The sequence below is a fragment of the Pseudophryne corroboree genome, chromosome 1 (genome assembly GCF_028390025.1).
Source record: "Pseudophryne corroboree isolate aPseCor3 chromosome 1, aPseCor3.hap2, whole genome shotgun sequence".
Classification (NCBI taxonomy): domain Eukaryota; kingdom Metazoa; phylum Chordata; class Amphibia; order Anura; family Myobatrachidae; genus Pseudophryne; species Pseudophryne corroboree.
In genome coordinates this window covers 415,159,039-415,182,983 of record NC_086444.1, presented here as the reverse complement: position 1 = coordinate 415,182,983, position 23,945 = coordinate 415,159,039, and the positions used below count along the sequence as shown (strand labels likewise).

Below are 23,945 nucleotides of genomic sequence, written 5' to 3'. Positions count from 1 at the left end.
TTACGCGGTGACCATTTTTAAGGCCCTGCTGCCTCGGCTTACATCTACAGACCTCATTATTGACCGAATACACCGGCTACCGAAGGCCAGAGCGGCCCCAGGAGATGCACCGAGAGACGTCCTCATGAAGATGCACTACTTTCATGTTAAAGAGGCCTTACTGAAAGCATCCAGACCGACGTCTGATACATCTTCAGCCCTACAAGGACTTCAACTCTTTGGGGATCTATCTGCAGCCACTCTCTACAAACGGCGATCATTTCATCAGATCACTACGGCCCTCAGAAAGGCTGATATCCCATATAGATGGGGTTTCCCCACCAAGCTGCTGATCCACCGGGATGGCTCTACTGTCTCTATCTCTACTGCAGATGAAGGAGAAAAGCTGCTTAAATCATGGAATATCACGGAATCCACGGCGGGCTCCTCCCCCCGACGTCTTCAGCAGGACTGGTCGTCGGTGAAGTGAGGATGCTGGCTCTGTGACGGATACCTTACCGTTATGGTAACAATGTTACGACTCCAGTGACTCTTCAGATAAAGGCTTTATCCCATGCATAAAGGGCCATAGTCTGTCGGGACGGGGGGCGCTAGGTATAGCGAAAGTAATGTCTCTGTTTTGAAGCATTTTATTGATTCCCTGCTAGGCTCAATTAGTTGCTCTTTTTCTTTTTGGGGAGCTGTGCCTGGCATCCCCCCGGACATGACTGTTTATATTACGATGGCCTGTGGGATTAGTTTTAAAGCTTGGTAAGCTATATGAGCCGCTGGACTAGTTCTAATGTTAGAAGTAATAGTTCTGGGTTTTTTTATGTTGGAGCACCTGTGCTCCGCCGTATTTGCTCTTCAGGTTCCGTGTGCACAGAAGTGCATACATCTGTTATTATGTTATCCACATCTGTTATTATGTTATCAAGATGTCCTTATATTCTTCGGTTTAAAGTGAATAAGTATGGCAGCGGGTGGGAGTTATGCCGCTAACCCCTCCCTTAGCCTACACAGTCGCCTTACTATGGCGACTGGATGTGATCTCACGAGAGATCAATTTAGTTTGGTTTTGTCTTGTATTTTATGTTTGTCTTCCCACATGTACTCCTATATGTTTCCCCCTCCCTATCAGGTATACCGGTCTCAGCACAGATATTGGTCATCAGAGATATCAGTTCCTTCTGTAATTGAAAATGGTGAAGATAGTTTCCATTAATGCCAAAGGGCTTAACTCTCCTCAAAAACGTAGAGTAGCCTTGAACTATTTTTATAAGCTCAGGGCACACGTAGTAGCTGTTCAGGAAACCCATTTTCAGAGTCAAAATCCTCCCCTCTTCACTAATTCACGTTACCCCCTTTGCTATACTGCAAATGGCCCCACCAAGAAAGCCGGCGTAGCCCTCCTCATAGCACAACACTGCCCGTTTGTCCTGTCCTCTAAATATGAAGACCCTGACGGGAGATATTTAATTTTAGTAGGTCGACTAGATAATGTGGAGACCACTCTAGTCTCCTGCTACGCCCCCAATACCAAACAAATAAAATTCCTTAGAACCTTTTGTAGAACTCTTCAAGAGCATACGAAAGGAGCCCTGTTGATCCTTGGAGATTTCAACATGGTGCTGGACCCCAATTTAGATCGCTCTCGTCCAACCCGAACTTTTCGTAGCAGTCCGACCCAGGATCCCTCAGGCAGATTCGGTCAATTGTTAGCTGAATATTCGCTGTATGATGCATGGAGAGCCAAACACCCTGCAGAACGTGATTACACCTTCTTTTCCCACGTCCATAGTTCGTACTCTAGAATAGACTTGGCGTTAGTTGATAAGTGGACGTTAGCTGCCATTAGTAAGGTGGACATATTACCTATGTCTTGGTCAGATCATTCACCACTTGTTATGATCTGGGAAGCCGATAAGAGAGAGGTCCCCCATGGCCCCTGGAGATTGGGCCCGTACCTTCTATCCCGCCCTGAGGCCCGCCAGGCCATTCAGCAATCTTTAGACCTATACTTAGCTACTAACTGCCCCAAGGACACAAACGTCTTCAACCATTGGTGTTCTCTGAAAGCGGTGGTTAGAGGCTCCGCAATCCAAATAGCAGCTAGACTTAAACGTGAGTATAAAAGTAGACAGGCCTCGGCCGAACGGGAGGCTGCTCGTCTGGAAACTGCACATAAAAGTGACCCCAATAATAAAGCCCTCTTTAAGGAACTCCTTGCTGCCCGCGACAAAGTGAATGCATTTGCCCTATCGGAGGTACATCGCAATCTGCAGCGACTCAATCAACAATATTATAGGCTTGGTAATAGAGCGGGACGCTTGCTGGCGCGTAAACTAAGGGGACGTAGAGCTAAAGAACGCATACATGCTGTACATACTGCATCGGGAGTTAAAGTAACCGATCCGGGAGAGATAGCCAATGCGTTTGCCGAATACTATTCACAGTTGTACAACCTTAGAGATGATCCTGATACCCCTCAGCCTTCCTTGGTGGACATTGCTGGTTTCTTGGAGGGGCTGTCCCTTCCCACTATTGACCCTCAGACCCTTGAATACCTTAGTTCGCCCTGGGTGCATGAGGAAGTCGTGGCAGCTATTGAATCCTGCCCAGTAAACAAGGCCCCGGGCCCAGATGGATACCCCGCCAACTTCTATAAAACCTTTAAATCTACTCTTGCCCCGATTTTAGTGTCAGTTTTCAACGAAGCCTCAGACTCCACATGCTTCCCGAAAGAGATGTTGGAGGCCCGTATAGTTACCATCCCTAAGGCGGGTAAATCTCCTGCTGTGGTCCAGAACTACCGCCCGATAGCACTGTTAAACACGGATCTTAAACTGTTCGCTAAGTTGGTTGCAAATAGGATATCCCCACTCTTACCCAGTCTGATTAACCCTGACCAGGTAGGTTTTGTTCTTGGACGGCAAGCATCTGATAACACACGGAGGGTTATCAATTTGATTGAACGCTGCCAAGCCCGAGACGAGCCTCTCTTGCTTCTCTCTTTGGATGCAGAGAAGGCATTTGATAGGCTGCACTGGGACTATCTGCGGGCTACCTTGGACTGCTTTGGATTTGCAGGTAGGATACTCGACTCCATCCTGGCCCTGTACTCCTCCCCATCGGCCTCGGTGTTCACCAATGGTTGTAATTCATATACATTCAATATCACGAATGGGACCCGTCAAGGTTGCCCCCTTTCACCCCTCATTTTTGTGCTGGCTATTGAGCCCTTGGCGGAGCGGATCAGGACACTAGACTCCATTGCTGGCCCAGTGGTGGAAGGGACGCACCATAAAATATGTCTTTTTGCTGACGATATCTTAGTATGCCTTAGCGACCCTGAATCGTCATTACCGCATTTACACTCTCTCTTAGACTCCTATGCAGCGATCTCCTATTATAAGCTAAATACCACTAAGACCGAGGCCCTCCCTCTGAATATTTCAGATGACGCTCTTAGGCGTCTAAAGACGGCCTACAAATACGCATGGCAACTCAGGTCACTTAAATATTTGGGTGTGCAAATTTCCAGAGGGCGAGATTTAATGGGATGTAACTATGACCCCCTCTTTAGAACATTTGAGCTATTTATTAAAGACTGGATGATGCAGGAGGTTTCATGGGTCGGACGAGTAGCAGCTGCGAAGATGGTGCTCTTACCCAAACTGATGTACCTTTTCCGCACCATTCCTAGGACCTTCCCTAAAGATATTTGCAATAGATTTAACCGTTTACTATCAAACTATGTGTGGGGGGGCTCAAAACCGAGGATAGCAAAATCCACCCTGGTTGCGCGGAAGTGTGACGGGGGAGTGGCCTACCCAGATTTAGAGAGATACCACAATGCTTGTTTACTCGCTCAGGCCAGAGACTGGTTCACTCAAGACACCCCTAAACCATGGGTGGCACTGGAACGGAGTGCCGTCTCCCCCTTCGCACTATCCGACTTGTTTTGGCTGCCTACAGCTTCTATCCCTCCAGAGGGGGTGAGAAACGCGGCGGTTCAGGCAACGTTGTTAGCATGGAAAACCGTACTTAAATCCCTCCCCGCCGGAGCCCTTCCCTCCCCCCAATTGTCTCTCCACACCATAGCCACATTGATCCCAAACCTTCATTTACACCATTGGCGAGACAGGGGCCTCTCCACCTTGAAGGATGTCCTTCGGGACGGTGTGTTAGTCCCATTTTCCTTACTTCAGGAACAATTCCAGGTACCTAAACAAGATTTTCACAGATATCTGCAATTGAGGCATTGGCTTCAAAGTTTTTCTCCTAACCGAGTCCCCCATATTGGCCCCCCTAAATTGCTGATGTCACTCCTGTTGCCTGTCAGTAATAAAGGCGGCATCTCCAGATGGTACCAATATCTTGTGACTGGGGCCCGGCGTGGGGTATTCCCCTCACAGACCAAATGGGAAAAAGACCTCCCTGCGGTCTTCACCGAGGATATTTGGAAAATTATCTTTCAATCCTGCTTTAAAATTTCTAAATGTATAAATCATTGTGAAATGTACTACAAATTGGTCCATAGGGTGTACTTTACGCCGGAACGCTTGCACAAGATTTGGCCTGATGTCTCTGCTAGTTGCTGGAGGAACTGTGGGATGGTGGGGGATATCCTTCACATTTTCTGGCTATGCCCAGCAATCCGGTCACTTTGGAGAGATGTGTTTCTTTTCATATCACTTGTCCTGGGGGTATCCCTTACACCTGACCCCCTATTAGCACTATTTCACTACTACCGTGGTGAGATGTCTAACTGCGACAGATATCTCTTAGGTCACATCCTCATAGCAACTAAGGCCGCCATTGCCTCCAAATGGAAGTCGGCGGTCGTTCCCACGCTATCAATGATAGAACAAAAAGTTCACCAACATTATGTGTTTGAAACGTCGGAGGGCGGATTTTCCCCCGGGATTCCCAATATGAGTAGGAAATGGGATAAGTGGTTCCTATATAGAGAGAAATTGGGCCAAAGTAGTTTATCCGGTACCAGGATTGCCCTACCTGACCCTTCTGAGCTTAACTCCCCAAACCAAGATGGCCCCTAATTCAATTCAATACGGGTTTCAGATCTCACCACTTTCATTATGTTTATATTCTGATTTTATTGCTATTCACAGATGTCCCTGATACCTAACCCTCCTTCCCCTTGTCTTAATTAGTTCTGTTATGTACTTGTCTTCTCCCCCTATTTCTGTTTTATTTCTCATTTACAAATTCAAATGTAACCATAATTTGTACAAAATTTCAATAAAAATCTAATATTTAAAAAAAAAAAGAAAACAAATGACATTTCAATTTATTGTCGTCACCGTGGGTAGAAGTCTAATTTTATTCACGTTCGTATATTCCTTCCTACTTACCTATGGATGCCACTATAATTCTGCAGGAAAAGGGCTGGATTCGCCAAGAGACTAATCAAAGCAAAACTCCATAGATAATACAGATTAAAACATTGCTTTTAATAACACTCAAAAATGGTTTGGTATAGAATTTCAACATTGTTCATGTCGTCATATTGTGGACATGGTTATAATGTTGACAGTGACATTGACATTCAGCATGGTGAACAATGTGCTTTTGTGGTATGTCTGTACCTAATCCCAGCCCTAATGTTAATGTCTACAGTTTGACAGTGTTGACATTTCATATGTCTGTTACGATAACGTTTTATCTATGTCCACATCATTACTGACACGACCATGTAGCTGCATACCCCAGAAAAGAGACACACAGCATCGCTGTGTCTTTTTTTTTTTTGAGGATTATTAAAAGTTATGTTTTAATATGCATTATCTAGGAAGAGTTCCCCAAAAAGTTTTTTTGTAACTTGCCGGTTAGTGCATTGTTAACCCCCCCAGCCCATTTGAGTACTATGTTATTCAACTCCCAGGGTACACCACCAACACAATATTTTATATTCCTGTATTTTCAGTTTGTATGCTTCTTTAACATTGTTCATCTCAATATTGTAATGGTTAATCGCTAGTTCTTTGTGATATAATCCCTTCTGGTATATTCTACAGGAAAAATCAATAAGTGATTGGGAGCATTCATTAGAAAACAGGCAAATAGCCCAGGCTGAAATATTTTAAATGACTATGTATAGAGGGTGGATTTCATATTCTAATGAATCTGAACATACGGAATCTGTTACAAGTTAGGACCTGCAGCAGCAACAAGATTCATTCATTATGTTATACCAACTGTTCAGCCAAGAAATAATCACACTTTATTATTATTATTATTACCACCAATTATTTATATAGCGCACACATATTCCGCAGCGCTTTACAGAGAATATTTGCTCATTCACATCAGTCCGTGCCCCAGTGGAGCTTACAATCTATATTCCCTATCACATGTACACACATTCACACTAAGGTTAATTCTGTAGGGAGCCATTTAACCTATCAGTATATTTTTGGATTGTGGGAGGAAACCGGAGTACCCGGCGGAAACCCACGCAAGTACAGGGAGAATATACAAACTCCACACAGTTAGGGCGATGGTCTAAATCGAACCCACGACCTCAGTGCTGTGAGTCAATTACACCATCCGTACTGCCCACTTGGTAATTATCAGTGGAAAGTGGTGTTTCTTACACTCGCCACTACTTCAGCGTCTCCTGTTCAGAATCAGTGACGATTTTAAGAATGCACTTTGGATCTGATTCAGAGATGTACGCTAATGCATTCACAGCTGGGAATTTGTACACCGCAGATGTGCGGCAATATGCTAATGCTGTAGCTGCCTTGAAATGTATTCAGGTGCCCACCAACGGCTTTGCTGATCCAAGCAACTGCGTACACACACAGTGGTGCTCGCAGATCCTTCCATAATCCATCATATGGGTAATCCTATGGTTGCGCAGAATGGCTGTAGGATCTGAGATGCTGGTGCCAGGTGTTCTCCATACAGGATTGCAGTATTTGCTGTCCTTACTCTTAACCGCCCCCAAATGGTACTAACTGTCAGTCACTTTGTGAAGTAATCCTCACTGACAGTAAAAGTGCTATGGTACCTTGGTTCGTTGTCAGTGTGAACTTGACTCATGTGCAGTCAGTTCATAATTGCGTAACTCTAAATGTCGGCATTGTGTATATATCTGAATTATGATGATATTATAAAGGAGTTATTATAATGCCACCATTAATCCTAGCAGCGTTTCTGCACTGTCTCTGGAGGTGCTTTGGCGCATCTAGGTTTTGAAACTTTGCCCACATTACAGTACCTGTAATTCACTTTAAAGTTCATTCTCATTTGTATCTTAAAGGAGGATTGTATGGCAGCGATCACTTTGTGGTGATGACAAATCCCATTGAGTTTTAGTAAATTTGATTTTGCAATTGTTTAGGTTTTAGTCTTATTCTTGAAACTTTCAAGAGATCATATTAGTTTAACCTAAATGCTATTGAATAAATACCTGTTCCATTTACAAGAATTCGAGAACTAAATGATTTTCTGAAGTTTCTTAGCTCCCTCTGCTGACCATTTCTGAGAAGTGCAACTATGTTTTGGTTATATGTGAAAATCCACTGAAAGTGAAAGTGTTTTGTTTGTGTTTCACCTTTCCAGGAGATATTAGATCTATGTCCGCAAATGGCAACAGCCAGACTGTAGGGGACAGCGTCAACCATTCCAGGCACAGTCCAAAGCGTGGAGGAACAACTTATTTGAAAATGCGAAGTCAAATGGCGCAACGGTCTTGGAGAGAATGCATCTTAAGCAGAAGCCAATCAAAGTAAGCCTGTTTCAGTAATGAAAAAAATAAAGTCTGTTTCTTTACATTGTTTCACTATTTTTAATTTTATCATACAAAGGTTAACTGCCCCCAACCAGCAAGAAGAGGAAGCACCAGTGACCAGAACTCCTTGGGACTTTGTGGTTCCCACCCAGAGAGTCAGCTGTTCGTGCTCCAGGTGAGAACCATCTATCATTAGGCTCACAATATTGACTAAACCTTATACACAATAATGTGAAGGTCAAATTGTCTTGGTTAATTACAGACCTTATAAGATAGAAGCATGGAAATTGAAGAACACATTGCAGTTTTTTTCATTTGTTTTTTGTCTGTTTCTATGTAGGGAGGTACTGGGAAAAAGTGGTGTCTGGAGAACTTGGCATGAGGGATAGAAGGGAAAACCGAAACATAAATATATAGACACTTTACTGTGGCGTTGTTAAATAGAAACTATACCTCCCAGGTGGTATTTAGGAAGGGTGTTATTTATTAGGGAAATAATGTATTTTACTGAAGCTGTATACTATGTGCGATTCATGAGGGCACTATGATACAGGTATGAGAAAGGAGGGGATTTCCAGTTTCTGGCTATAACTAGTCAATTGCATTGCAGATGGGCATTATTAGTTTATGTGTAGGTTTCATTAAAGCTAGGGCAGCAAGCGGCTATCTGCTAAGGAAGCACCAAGGTAATATTCTAAAACTGCTGCGTCTTCTGGGCACTCCCATCAAATGCTGGCCATGCTGCAGTTTTGCAACCTTGATTAGTCCTTGATCATGTCTGCTTTTTAATGTGTGATCATCCCTCACTATCTAATACAACACCAGGTTTTATCCCAAGCCTCTTCATATGCTTCGGATGTTTCCATAGCGATCCATTTTAACATATCTAATCCATTATATCGTGTACCACTTTTTGTGTAAACTTTCACTGTATGACGCATTGAGGTTTTGTTTGGTAATTAACATACTAACATTTATTTTTCTCTAACGTCCTAAGTGGATGCTGGGGACTCCGTAAGGACCATGGGGATAGCGGCTCCGCAGGAGACTGGGCACATCTAAAGAAAGCTTTAGGACTATCTGGTGTGCACTGACTCCTCCCCCTATGACCCTCCTCCAAGCCTCAGTTAGATCTCTGTGCCCGAACGAGAAGGGTGCACACTAGGGGCTCTCCTGAGCTTCTTAGTGAAAGTTATAGTTTAGGTTTTTTATTTTCAGTGAGACCTGCTGGCAACAGGCTCACTGCATCGAGGGACTAAGGGGAGAAGAAGCGAACTCACCTGCGTGCAGAGTGGATTGGGCTTCTTAGGCTACTGGACATTAGCTCCAGAGGGACGATCACAGGCCCAGCTTGGATGGGTCCCAGAGCCGCGCTGCCGGCCCCCTTACAGAGCCAGAAGGCAGAAGAGGTCCGGAAAATCGGCGGCAGAAGACGTCCTGTCTTCAACAAGGTAGCGCACAGCACTGCAGCTGTGCGCCATTGCTCTCAGCACACTTCGGTCACTGAGGGTGCAGGACGCTGGGGGGGGGGCGCCCTGAGACGCAATAAAAACACCTTGGATGGCAAAAAATGCATCACATATAGCTCCTGGGCTATATGGATGCATTTAACCCCTGCCAGAATACATAGAAAAACCGGAGATAAGGCCGCCGATAAGGGGGCGGAGCCTATCTCCTCAGCACACTGGCGCCATTTTCCCTCACAGCTCCGTTGGAGGGAAGCTCCCTGGCTCTCCCCTGCAGTCACTACACTACAGAAAGGGTTAAAAAAGAGAGGGGGGCACAAATTAGGCGCAGTATTAACTATACAGCAGCTATAAGGGGAAAAACACTTATATAAGGTTATCCCTGTATATATATATAGCGCTCTGGTGTGTGCTGGCAAACTCTCCCTCTGTCTCCCCAAAGGGCTAGTGGGGTCCTGTCCTCTATCAGAGCATTCCCTGTGTGTGTGCTGTATGTCGGTACTTTTGTGTCGACATGTATGAGGAGAAAAATTATGTGGAGACGGAGCAGATTGCCTGTAATAGTGATGTCACCCCCTAGGGGGTCGACACCTGAGTGGATGAACTGTTGGAAGGAATTACGTGACAGTGTCAGCTCTGTATAAAAGACAGTGGTTGACATGAGACAGCCGGCTACTCAGCTTGTGCCTGTCCAGACGTCTCATAGGCCGTCAGGGGCTCTAAAGCGCCCGTTACCTCAGATGGCAGATATAGACGCCGACACGGATACTGACTCCAGTGTCGACGGTGAAGAGACGAATGTGACTTCCAGTAGGGCCACACGTTACATGATTGAGGCAATGAAAAATGTTTTACACATTTCTGATAATACGAGTACCACCAAAAAAGGGGTATTATGTTCGGTGAGGAAAAACTACCTGTAGTTTTCCTGAATCTGAGAAATTAAATGAGGTGTGTGATGATGCGTGGGTTTCCCCCGATAACAACTGATAATTTCTAAAATGTTATTGGCATTATATCCTTTCCCGCCAGAGGTTAGGGTGCGTTGGGAAACGCCCCCTAGGGTGGATAAAGCGCTCACACGCTTGTAAGGGCTCTACCTTCGCCTGAGATGGCCGCCCTTAAGGATCCTGCTGATAGAAAGCAGGAGGGTATCCTAAAAGGTATTTACACACATACTGGTGTTATACTGCGACCAGCAATCGCCTCAGCCTGGATGTGCAGTGCTGGGTTGGCGTGGTCTGATTCCCTGACTGAAAATATTGATACCCTAGATAGGGACAGTATATTTTTGCCTATAGAGCATTTAAAAGATGCATTTCTATATATGCGTGATGCACATCGGAATATTTGCCGACTGGCATCAAGTCTAAGTGCGTTGTCCATTTCTACCAGTAGAGGGTTATGGACACGTCAGTGGTCAGGTGATGCGTATTCCAAACGGCATTTGGAAGTATTGCTTTATTAAGGGGAGGAGTTATTTGGGGTCGGTCTTTCAGACCTGGTGGCCACGGCAACAGCTGGGAATTCCACGTTTGTACCCCAGGTCGCCTCTCAACATGAGAAGACGCCGTATTATCAGGCGCAGTCTTTTCGTGGACAAGCGGGCAAAAGGTTCCTAATTTCTGCCCCGTGACAGAGGGAGAGGAAAAAGGCTGCAGAAATCAGCCAGTTCCCAGGAACAGAAACCCTCTCCCGCCTCTGCCAAGCCCTCAGTATACGCTGGGGCTTTACAAGCAGAATCAGGCACGGTGGGGGGCCCGTCTCAATGAATTTCAGCGCGCAGTGGGCTCACTCGCAAGTAGACCCCTGGATCCTTCAGGTGATATCTCAGGGGTACAAATTAGAATTCGAGACGTCTCCCCCTCGCCGTTTCCTAAAGTCGGCTTTACCGATGTCTCCTTCTGACAGGGAGACAGTTTTGGAAGCCATTCACAAGCTGTATTCCCAGCAGGTGATAATCAAGATACCCCTCCTGCAACAGGGAACGGGGTATTATTCCACACTGTTGTGGTACCGAAGCCGGACGGCTCGGTGAGACCGATTCTAAATCTAAAATCTTTGAACACTTACATACAGAGGTTCAAATTCAAGATTGAGTCACTCAGAGCAGTGATTGCGAACCTGGAAGAAGGGGACTACATGATGTCTCGGGACATCAAGGATGCTTACCTTCATGTCAAAATTTACCCTTCTCACCAAGGGTACCTCAGGTTTATGGTACAGAACTGTCACTATCAGTTCAGACGCTGCCGTATGGATGGTCCACGGCACCCCGGGTCTTTACCAAGGTAATGGCCGAAATGATGATATTCCTTCGAAGGAAGTGAATTTTAGTTTCCCTTACTTGGACAATTCCCTGATAAGGGTAAGATCCAGGGAACAGTTGGAGGTCGGTGTAGCACTATCTCAGGTAGTGTTGCGGCAGCACGATTGGATTCTCAATATTCCAAAATCGCACCTGGTTCCGACGACGTGTCTTCTGTTCCTAGGGATGATCCTGGACACAGTCCAGAAAAAGGTGTTTCTCCCGGAGGATAAAGCCAGGGAGTTATCCGAGCTAGTCAGGAACCTCCTAAAACCGAGCCAAGTCTCCGTGCATCAATGCACAAGGGTTCTGGGTAAAATGGTGGCTTCCTACGAAGCAATCCCATTCGGCAGATTCCACGCAAGAACTTTCCAGTGGGACCTGCTGGACAAATGGTCCGGGTCGCATCTTCAGATGCATCAGCGGATAACCCTGTCACTAAGGACAAGGGTGTCCCTCCTGTGGTGGTTGCAGAGTGCTCATCTTCTAGAGGGCCGCAGATTAGGCATTCAGGACTGGGTCCTGGTGACCACGGATGCCAGCCTGCGAGGCTGGGGAGCAGTCACACAGGGAAGGAATATCGAGGGCTTATGGTCAAGCCTGGAGACATCACTTCACATAAATATCCTGAAGCTAAGGGACATTTACAATGCTCTAAGCTTAGCAAGACCTCTGCTTCAAGGTCAGCCGGTGTTGATCCAGTCGGACAACATCACGGCAGTCACCCACGTAAACAGACAGGGTGGCACAAGAAGCAGGAGGGCAATGGCAGAAGCTGCAAGGATTCTTCGCTAGGCGGAAAATCATGTGATAGCACTGTCAGCAGTATTCATTCCGGGAGTGGACAACTGGGAAGCAGACTTCCTCAGCACGACCTCCACCCGGGAGAGTGGGGACTTCACCCAGAAGTCTTCCACATGATTAAAAACTCGACCGGTATTGCGCCAGGTCCAGGGACCCTCAGGCAATAAGCTGTAGACGCTCTGGTAACACCGTGGGTGTACCAGTCAGGGTATGTGTTCCCTCCTCTGCCTCTCATACCCAAGGTACTGAGATTGATAAGATGGAGAGGAGTAAGCACTATATTCGTGGTTCCGGATTGGCCAAGAAGGACTTGGTAACCGGAACTTCAAGAGATGCTCACGGAGGATCCGTGGCCTCTACCTCTAAGAAGGGACCTGCTCCAGCAAGGACCCTGTCTGTTCCAAGACTTACCGCGGCTGCGTTTGACGGCATGGCGGTTGAACGCCGGATCCTGAAGGAAAAAAGGCATTCCGGATGAAGTCATCCCTTTCCTGATCAAAGCCAGGAAGGATGTAACCGCAAAAACATTATCACCGCAATTGGCGAAAATATGTTGCGTGGTGTGAGGCCAGTAAGGCCCGACGGAGGAAATTCAACTGGGTCGATTCCTACATTTCCTGCAAACAGGAGTGTCTATGGGCCTGAAATTGGGGTCCATTAAGGTTCAAATTTCGGCCCTGTCAATTTTCTTCCAAAAAGAACTAGCTTCAGTCCCTGAAGTTCAGACGTTTGTAAAAGGGGTACTGCATATACAGCCTCCTTTTGTGCCTCCAGTGGCACTTTGGGATCTCAATGTAGTTTTGGGTTCCAAAAGTCACATTGGTTTGAACCACTTAAATCTGTGGAGTTAAAATATCTCACATGAAAAGTGGTCATGCTGTTGGCCCTGGCCTGGGCCAGGCGCGTGTCAGAATTGGCGGCTTTATCCTGAAAAAGCCCTTATCTGATTTTCCATTCGGACAGGGCGGAATTGAGGACTCGTCCTCAGTTTCTCCCCAAGGTGGTTTCAGCGTTTCACCTGAACCAACCTATTTGTGGTGCCTGCGGCTACTAGGGACTTGGAGGCCTCCAAGTTGCTAGACGTTGTCAGGGCCCTGAAAATATATGTTTCCAGGACGGCTGGAGTCAGGAAATCTGACTCGCTGTTTATCCTGTATGCACCCAACAAGCTGGGTGCTCCTGCTTCTAAGCAGACTATTGCTCGTTGGATTTGTAGTACAATTCAGCTTGCACATTCTGTGGCAGGCCTGCCACAGCCAAAAATCTGTAAATGCCCACTCCACAAGGAAGGTGGGCTCATCTTGGGCGGCTGCCCGAGGGGTCTCGGCTTTACAACTTTGCCGAGCAGCTACTTGGTCAGGAGCAAATACGGTTGTAAAATTCTACAAAATTGATATCCTGGCTGAGGAGGACCTGGAGTTCTCTCATTTGGTGCTGCAGAGTCATCCGCACTCTCCCGCCCGTTTGGGAGCTTTGGTATAATCCCCATGGTCCTTACGGAGTCCCCAGCATCCACTTAGGACGTTAGAGAAAATAAGAATTTACTTACCGATAATTCTATTTCTCATAGTCCGTAGTGGATGCTGGGCGCCCATCCCAAGTGCGGATTGTCTGCAATACTTGTACATAGTTATTGTTACAAAAATCGGGTTATTCTTGTTGTGAGCCATCTTTCAGAGGCTCCTCTGTTATCATGCTGTTAACTGGGTTCAGATCACAGGTTATACGGTGTGATTGGTGTGGCTGGTATGAGTCTTACCCGGGATTCAAAATCCTTCCTTATTGTGTACGCTCGTCCGGGCACAGTATCCTAACTGAGGCTTGGAGGAGGGTCATAGGGGGAGGAGCCAGTGCACACCAGATAGTCCTAAAGCTTTCTTTAGATGTGCCCAGTCTCCTGCGGAGCCGCTATCCCCATGGTCCTTACGGAGTCCCCAGCATCCACTACGGACTATGAGAAATAGAATTATCGGTAAGTAAATTCTTATTTTAATGTTGCAGAATAAATGGTCACGTTAATGTTTGTTTTCTTCCTCTCTATACTAGAAGCTTGCGCATCAGTGAGGTTTTGCTTCAGACTAGCCAGGCTGAATAGAACACAGATAATCTAGATATCCAAAATGATAATTAAAGTGTATGATAAAAGTTATAGTAAGTAAGCTATCATTCAGCTGTAAGAAAGCACTTGTCCAAAGTGTTATGCATATAAAACAGATCAACATGAAAGCTTAGTTTAACTGTAAATTATACAGATTTTGATTAATAGCCTTTAATAACAAAAATGGTAAGTTATTTACTATTCACATTTTACATGACCTGCGGTCTCATTTTACATGTCAGCGGGTTTTTAGATGGTGAGATGTTACCCATAGCAACCAATCAGATTGTGCTCCTCATTTACAGTATCTAGCACCTTCTAGTAGATAATAGCTAGAATGATTGGTTGCTATGTGTAACATGTCCACTTCTAAAAAGCCACACTTTAGTAAAAAACCCTTATGAATCTTTGTTTGTGGCTTGTACTTATTTAGTATTTTCCTTTTGTTCTGTAGACACAAATTGTCCAAGCAACGTGGTGCACAGAGTGCAACTCGCCCTCCGTTAGTTTCCCAGGCATGTGTGGGAGGAAACACCTCATCCAGCAACTGTTCCCTTCCGCCTTCTGCATCTTCCAAGCACAAACCTAATGATCGCCAGGAAAAGGCAGAAAAGTTGCAGAAAAAGGCCACTACGCCATTTCACCTCCGCCCCTCTCCCACCCAGAGTGAGCAGTGTTTGACGCAGGAACACACCGCTCAGCAACGCCAGGGAATAGAGCCTGCTACTGGACCAACAGCAAACAGGCAATTTTCAAGCATACCGCCTACAGGGGAACTAGATCAGCTTTTACCACTACCTACCGCAGACTCCCCACATTCACCTGCTTCTCCTATGCCTCCTACCCTTAGTCCACAGCCACCACAGCAAGAAGTTGAACTTCCTGATCAAGAGGTGGCTGTCTCAAGTCTTTATCCTAATGGCTTAGAAATGCAACCACTTGATGACAGGACGATAATGGTGGCCAGCCTTGGCTTGCCTATGATGACCGAAATGAGTGAAACGAGTTTGTACTGTGCTGGGCTTCCACAGAGCTGTCTAACAGGGGACAGCTGGCATGGTTACAGGCTCCCAGCAGTATGCGACCAAGACTTTTGTCCACCAGAAATTCATAAAGAGTGGTATGAGACCAATCAAGATGTGGGACCTGAGAGTACTGCTCTTAAAAGGTGAGGTTTGGTGTTTTCTTGTTACTTAAGCATAGGTCCACACATTTTCATGCTGAAAGGAATCTAAGAAAATGGACAGCCTTTTTTGTTCTGTGGTGTACTGTCACTCCCATTTAGACAAACAAAATACAGCACTGAGTATTGTAAAGGTATGGATAATGACATGGAGGCAAATCATTTATAAATTGATATTTTAGCAGATTATTAATGTGGATAATTTTAACAATATGGATGTAAATATTTGCCTATTGAATTCTGTACTTATTTAATCATTTCACACAGTTCTACAAACAAAGAATAATTTGATTACATGTTCATTATGTGCAGTATTACATTATTTAAATAGAACAAGAGGACAGGGTACTGCTGGGTACATACTTAGCTATCTGTCTTACGATATATCGTACCGGTGCGAATCGGAAAAATATGTAGTGCTGGTCATATAGACTGATCTTGTGTGCCGGTGGGCATTCATCGCATCGTTCCATCTGCTATGCTTAACAGCAGATGGGACCATGTAATGAACAATGCCACGCAGCTAAATGCAGCATTGAATGGTACATTGCGTCTTAGTCCACTGCATCCTGCAATGTGTACGGCCGGCACAATGTATCGTGCGAGTAATTGGCGCTATATATAAAGTACATTCGTTAAACTTAGTATACATCTCTGAAGTTCCCCTTAAGAATGGTGATAGACGGATCTTCTTAACAGATCTAACAGATCTACAGTCATGCAAAAGATATACAAATAGATGTATCGTAATAGTCTTAATCCAAAACAGATTTCCACCTTTGGTTTACCATATAAGGTAAGTGTTGGAGGAAATCAGTCACACCTTGGACCACCTGAGGTGTTCACATCTAGATCAATATAAAGTGTGGCGTACTTGCAATGGTAACTTTCAGTCACTGGACCTGGTTTCTAACTGCACAAATTAATGATCAGCTTTAATGGTACTCTCCGACTGTAATAGGGACCCTGGAGAGATAAAATACTTTAGTTAATACTGTTTGTTTTTAAGATACTTAAAATGCATAAAACATAAAAACTGTACAAAATTAGAAGAATTAAGATGCAAATAGCTAAAGTGAAATCCTACTAGATAAGTGTGTATACCCGTGTTATAACCTGGGCACACTCCTCACTGGTGTGCATCCCATCCTCGCCTCTACGGTTCTAGGTATGAACACAGTCTTACCACCTAGATTAATCTATGACCATCTCAATATACAAAATAAACTAATAGAATATTTTAGATCTCTCAACCACTAATTTTAATATCCATGAATGTGGACAGAATTCCCTTGTTGATCAACTCTATGCTATTTGGCAGTCATTTGCAAATATGCTATTGCGATATTTGTAACTGTGAGCATCAAGCATAAATATCATTCAGGAAGTTGTTTTCCGAAACTATCCTGATTGTGTTGTAGAAGTGGTAAATTGTAAGCCACACTGATAAGGCATTGTCTGTTCAGAATCCACGACCTGGTCCCCGATAAGGTTTGCTAAAGGGAGCCAAGCAGAGAGTGCGCTGTCTGAAGATGACTCCAACCGCCCGCCCCTTTATAGGCTGCCGAATATGTTTATGTACATCGCGTAATTCTTCAGAGTCATGTACATTTCTCTGACGTCCTAGTGGATGCTGGGACTCCGTCAGGACCATGGGGAATAGCGGCTCCGCAGGAGACAGGGCACAAAATTTAAAAGTTTGACCACTAGGTGGTGTGTACTGGCTCCTCCCCCTATGACCCTCCTCCAAGCCTCAGTTAGGTTTTTGTGCCCGTCCGAGCAGGGTGCAATCTAGGTGGCTCTCCTAAAGAGCTGCTTAGAAAAAGTTTGTTAGGTTTTTTATTTTCAGTGAGTCCTGCTGGCAACAGGCTCACTGCAACGAGGGACTTAGGGGAGAAGAAGTGAACTCACCTGCGTGCAGGATGGATTTGCTTCTTAGGCTACTGGACACTAGCTCCAGAGGGACGATCACAGGTACAGCCTGGATGGGTCACCGGAGCCGCGCCGCCGACCCCCTTGCAGATGCCGAATAGAGAAGAGGTCCAGAAACCGGCGGCAGAAGACGTCTCAGTCTTCATGAGGTAGCGCACAGCACTGCAGCTGTGCGCCATTGCTCTCCGCACACTTCACACCAGCGGTCACTGAGGGTGCAGGGCGCTGGGGGGGGGCGCCCTGGGCAGCAATGTAATATACCTATTCTGGCTAAAATATATCACATATAGCCCCTGGGGCTATATGGATGTATTTAACCCCTGCCAGGTTCCAAAAAAAACGGGAGAAGAAGCCAGCCGAAAAGGGGGCGGGGCCTATTCTCCTCAGCACACAGCGCCATTTTCCTGCCCAGCTCCGCTGCGAGGAAGGCTCCCAGGACTCTCCCCTGCACTGCACTACAGAAACAGGGTAAAAACAGAGAGGGGGGGCACTTATTGGCGATATTTATAATATTTGAGCTGCTATAAAGGGAACACACTTTTCAAGGTTGTCCCTATATATATTTATAGCGCTTGGGTGTGTGCTGGCAAACTCTCCCTCTGTCTCCCCAAAGGGCTAGTGGGGTCCTGTCTTCTATCAGAGCATTCCATGTGTGTCTGCTGTGTGTCGGTACGTGTGTGTCGACATGTATGAGGACGATGTTGGCGTGGAGGCGGAGCAATTGCCTGTAATGGTGATGTCACCCCCTAGGGAGACGACACCAGAATGGATGGCTTTGTTTATGGAATTACGGGATAGTGTCAGCACGCTACAAAAGTCGGTTGACGACATGAGACAGCCGGCAAACCAGTTAGTACCTGTCCAGGCGTCTCAGACACCGTCAGGGGCTGTAAAACGCCCTTTACCTCAGTCGGTCGACACAGACCCAGACACTGACACTGAATCCAGTGTCGACGGTGAAGAAACAAACGTATTTTCCAGTAGGGCCACACGTTATATGATCACGGCAATGAAGGAGGCTTTGCATATCTCTGATACTGCAAGTACCACAAAAAGGGGTATTATGTGGGGTGTGAAAAAACTACCGATAGTTTTTCCTGAATCAGAGGAACTGAATGAAGTGCGTGATGAAGCGTGGGTTACCCCAGATAGAAAACTGCTAATTTCAAAGAAGTTATTGGCATTATACCCTTTCCCGCCAGAGGTTAGGGCGCGCTGGGAAACACCTCCTAGGGTGGATAAGGCGCTCACACGCTTATCAAAGCAAGTGGCGTTACCGTCTCCTGATACGGCCGCCCTCAAGGATCCAGCTGATAGGAGGCTGGAGAATACATTAAAAAGTATATACACACATACGGGTGTTATACTGAGACCAGCAATCGCCTCAGCCTGGATGTGCAGTGCTGGCGTGGCTTGGTCGGAGTCACTGTCTGAAAATATTGATACCCTGGATAGGGACAGTATTTTACGGACTATAGAGCAGTTAAAGGATGCATTTCTTTATATGCGAGATGCACAGAGAGATATTTGCACTCTGGCATCAAGAGTAAGTGCGATGTCCATATCTGCCAGAAGAAGTTTATGGACGCGCCAGTGGTCAGGTGATGCGGATTCCAAACGACATATGGAAGTATTGCCGTATAAGGGAAAGGAATTATTTGGGGTCGGTCTATCGGATCTGGTGGCCACGGCAACGGCCGGAAAATCCACCTTTTTACCCCAGGTCACCTCCCAGCAGAAAAAGCCGCAGGCTTTTCAGCCGCAGTCCTTTCGTTCCTATAAGAACAAACGAGCAAAAGGACATTCCTATTTGCCCCGAGGCAAAGGAAAGGGTAAGAGACTGCAACAAGCAGCTCCTTCCCAGGAGCAGAAGCCCTCCCCGGCTTCTACAAAGGCGTCAGCATGACGCTGGGACCTTACAAGCAGACTCAGGGGCGGTGGGGGGTCGCCTCAAACATTTCAGCGCACAGTGGGCTCACTCGCAGGTGGACCCCTGGATCCTGCAGGTAGTATCTCAGGGTTACAGGTTGGAATTCGAGAAGTCCCCTCCTCGCCGTTTCCTAAAGTCTGCTTTGCCAACGTCTCCCTCCGACAGGGCGACGGTATTGGAGGCCATTCACAAGCTGTATTCTCAGCAGGTGATAGTCAAGGTACCCCTCCTACAACAGGGACAGGGGTATTACTCCACGCTATTTGTGGTACCGAAGCCGGACGGCTCGGTAAGACCGATTCTAAATCTAAAATCTCTGAACCTGTACATACAAAAATTCAAGTTCAAGATGGAGTCACTCAGAGCAGTGATAGCGAATCTGGAAGAAGGGGATTTTATGGTGTCCTTGGACATCAAGGATGCTTACCTTCTTGTTCCAATTTGTCCTTCACACCAAGGGTACCTCAGGTTCGTGGTCCAAAACTGTCATCAGTTTCAGACGCTGCCGTTTGGATTGTCCACGGCACCCCGGGTCTTTACCAAGGTAATGGCCGAAATGATGATCCTTCTTCGAAGAGAAGGCGTCTTAATTATCCCTTACTTGGACGATCTCCTGATAAGGGCAAGATCCAGAGAACAGCTGGAGGTCGGAGTAGCACTAACCCAAGTAGTGCTCCAACACTTTTCAGTGGGATCTGCTGGACAAATGGTCCGGATCGCATCTGCAGATGCATCAGCGGATAAAATTGTCCACAAGGACAAGAGTGTCTCTGCTATGGTGGTTGCAGAGTGCTCATCTGTTAGAGGGCCGCAGATTCGGCATACAGAACTGGGTCCTAGTGACCACGGATGCCAGCCTGAGAGGCTGGGGAGCGGTCACACAGGGAAGAAACTTCCAGGGCGTGTGGTCAAGCCTGGAGACATCTCTTCACATAAATATACTGGAGCTAAGAGCAATCTACAATGCTCTAAGCCTGGCAAACCTCTGCTTCAGGGTCAGCCGGTGTTGATTCAGTCGGACAACATCACGGCAGTCGCCCACGTAAACAGACAGGGCGGCACAAGAAGCAGGAGGGCAATGGCAGAAGCTGCAAGGATTCTCCGCTGGGCAGAAAATCATGTGTTAGCACTGTCAGCTGTGTTCATCCCGGGAGTGGACAACTGGGAAGCAGACTTCCTCAGCAGACACGATCTGCACCCGGGAGAGTGGGGACTTCATCCAGAAGTCTTCCACATGATTGTGGTCCATTGGGAAAGACCAATGGTGGACATGATGGCGTCCCGCCTCAACAAAAAACTGGACAGGTATTGCGCTAGGTCAAGAGACCCTCAGGCAATAGCTGTAGACGCTCTGGTAACACCATGGGTGTACCAGTCAGTGTATGTGTTTCCTCCTCTGCCTCTCATACCAAAAGTACTGAGAATTATACGGCAAAGGGGAGTAAGAACAATACTCGTGGCTCCGGATTGGCCAAGAAGAACTTGGTACCCGGAACTTCAGGAGATGCTCACGGAAGATCCGTGGCCTCTACCTCTAAGACGGGACCTGCTTCAGCAGGGACCGTGTCTATTCCAAGACTTACCGCGGCTGCGTTTGACGGCATGGCGGTTGAACGCCGAATCCTAAGGGAAAAAGGCATTCCGGAAGAGGTCATCCCTACTCTGGTAAAAGCCAGGAAGGAGGTGACTGCACAACATTATCACCGCATTTGGAGAAAATATGTTGCGTGGTGTGAGGCCAGGAAGGCCCCGACGGAGGAATTTCAACTGGGTCGATTCCTACATTTCCTGCAAACAGGATTGTCTATGGGCCTCAAATTAGGGTCCATTAAGGTTCAAATTTCGGCCCTGTCGATTTTCTTCCAGAAAGAATTGGCTTCAGTTCCTGAAGTCCAGACTTTTGTAAAAGGAGTACTACATGTACAGCCCCCGGTTGTGCCCCCAGTGGCACCGTGGGATCTTAATGTAGTTTTGGATTTTCTCAAATCCCATTGGTTTGAGCCACTCAAATCGGTGGATTTGAAATATCTTACATGGAAAGTAACCATGCTACTGGCCCTGGCTTCAGCCAGGAGAGTGTCAGAATTGGCGGCTTTATCGTATAAAAGCCCATATCTGATTTTCCATTCGGACAGGGCAGAACTGCGGACGCGTCCTCACTTTCTGCCTAAGGTGGTTTCAGCGTTTCACCTGAACCAGCCTATTGTGGTGCCTGCGGCTACTAGCGATTTGGAGGATTCCAAGTTGCTGGACGTTGTCAGAGCATTGAAAATATATATTTCAAGGACGGCTGGAGTCAGAAAATCTGACTCGCTGTTTATACTGTATGCACCCAACAAGCTGGGTGCTCCTGCTTCTAAGCAGACGATTGCTCGTTGGATTTGTAGCACAATTCAACTTGCACATTCTGTGGCAGGCCTGCCACAGCCTAAATCTGTCAAGGCCCATTCCACAAGGAAGGTGGGCTCATCTTGGGCGGCTGCCCGAGGGGTCTCAGCATTACAACTCTGCCGAGCAGCTACGTGGTCAGGGGAGAACACGTTTGTAAAATTCTACAAATTTGATACCCTGGCTAAGAAGGACCTGGAGTTCTCTCATTCGGTGCTGCAGAGTCATCCGCACTCTCCCGCCCGTTTGGGAGCTTTGGTATAATCCCCATGGTCCTGACTGAGTCCCAGCATCCACTAGGACGTTAGAGAAAATAAGATTTTACTTACCGATAAATCTATTTCTCGTAGTCCGTAGTGGATGCTGGGCGCCCATCCCAAGTGCGGATTGTCTGCAATACTTGTACATAGTTATTGTTACAAAAAAATCGGGTTGTTATTGTTGTGAGCCGTCTGTTCAGAGGCTCCTACGTTTGTCATACTGTTAACTGGGTTCAGATCACAAGTTGTACGGTGTGATTGGTGTGGCTGGTATGAGTCTTACCCGGGATTCAAAATCCTTCCTTATTGTGTACGCTCGTCCGGGCACAGTATCCTAACGGAGGCTTGGAGGAGGGTCATAGGGGGAGGAGCCAGTACACACCACCTAGTGGTCAAACTTTTAAATTTTGTGCCCTGTCTCCTGCGGAGCCGCTATTCCCCATGGTCCTGACGGAGTCCCAGGATCCACTACGGACTACGAGAAATAGATTTATCGGTAAGTAAAATCTTATTTTTCTCTCCGGTACCTGTGGCATGTAAACCTCTGCCAGTTATTTATTGAACTATTTAAGTTTGTTTCTATTAATAATTTACATTTGGGGCCTTCTGTGAGCCACAACTCCCAGTCTCCAGGGCTTCTCCTCTAGTATTGTTACTCCTTTTGATTACGCCATTATACCAAAGGCACCAGACAAGCAAAATCAAAGGCCATTTATTATGCAGTATAATAAGATTCAAACAGCTTATAAACTCTTAATCTTCCTTTATGCACCAAATTGAACTGAGCGTCCTCAGTAGCTTATGGTATCAACAAGTCCACGGGAAACCCTTGTGCGGTATGGGCTCCCTAGTAGAAATGCGTACAGTGTCTTGTTGTTCAGTTCCCTGTTGCCATACAACTTGTTTTATCATTATAGTGATTTCATCAGGGTTATGGCTTCACAAAAAACAGGGGTTCCCTCAATTACATACAAGTTACAGTAACATTCAGTATAAAAACAAGCACAATATTAATGTAATTCCAAAGAGATCACAATAGCACTGTTTTTTTTTAAATTCATTACATATAATGATACAAATGGACTAACGTTGCCTTAAAGAGTTCACCAAAATGCTTCCAATATTGGTTTCTATTGATATCTGATTAATTTAAAGTTGTTCCAGTTTCCAATTGTATATGGGAGAGAAAAAAACATTTATATAAACTGTAGTCTGAAATTCCAGCAAGATCAGCAGTTTCTGCGATTCTTTAACCTCCCAGTTGGGCACCATCAGATTTGTCCCCATTATGGTGTTTGGTCCAAATTACAAGGAGTCTCTATGTGATTTGTATGCAATACGTTATTGCCATAATTTGCTGACTTAGCTGTTGCATTAATGAAAGGTGTACCTGATATGGTGGCAGTGGAGTATGTATGCATGTTGTGTGCACGTACGCACACACAGTAACAAAAAAAAACACCAAATATTTTTTTTTTAAATCAAGACTGAAAATTTGTTCATCTGCTGCTAGTTGTGTGATTAATTCTACAATATTAACAGGCAAGTAATTGTAGCAATATTCCTAATAAGTTCCAGGTTGTATTGATCAGAAATAGCAAATATTCCAAGTAGAACTGTCTGTTATATGAAACACGATATAATCACTAAGCCCAAAATACACATTGGGTTAAAAGGAAACACATTACTAATAATCATACCTCTAGATAGAGGATACAGGGGCAGATGTGTAAAGCCTGGAGAAGTGATAAACCAACTCCTGTCATTTTTCAAATCTGTTATCACCTTGCACTTATCACTGCTTTATCACTTCTCCAGCTTAATACATCTGCCCC

At 45.9% G+C, this 23,945-nt stretch overlaps 1 protein-coding gene across 2 annotated transcripts in view; it reads left to right on the top strand.

The window, feature by feature from the left end:
- MED13L (mediator complex subunit 13L) overlaps positions 1-23,945 on the top strand; it is a 467,040-nt gene that overhangs the window by 210,016 nt on the left and 233,079 nt on the right. For both annotated transcript variants that reach the window (XM_063913297.1, XM_063913296.1), the window contains exons 8-10: positions 7,573-7,738; positions 7,818-7,916; positions 14,872-15,585. In XM_063913297.1, coding sequence (XP_063769367.1) covers positions 7,573-7,738; positions 7,818-7,916; positions 14,872-15,585 — 979 coding nt within the window. The remainder of the gene's footprint in view (positions 1-7,572; positions 7,739-7,817; positions 7,917-14,871; positions 15,586-23,945) is intronic.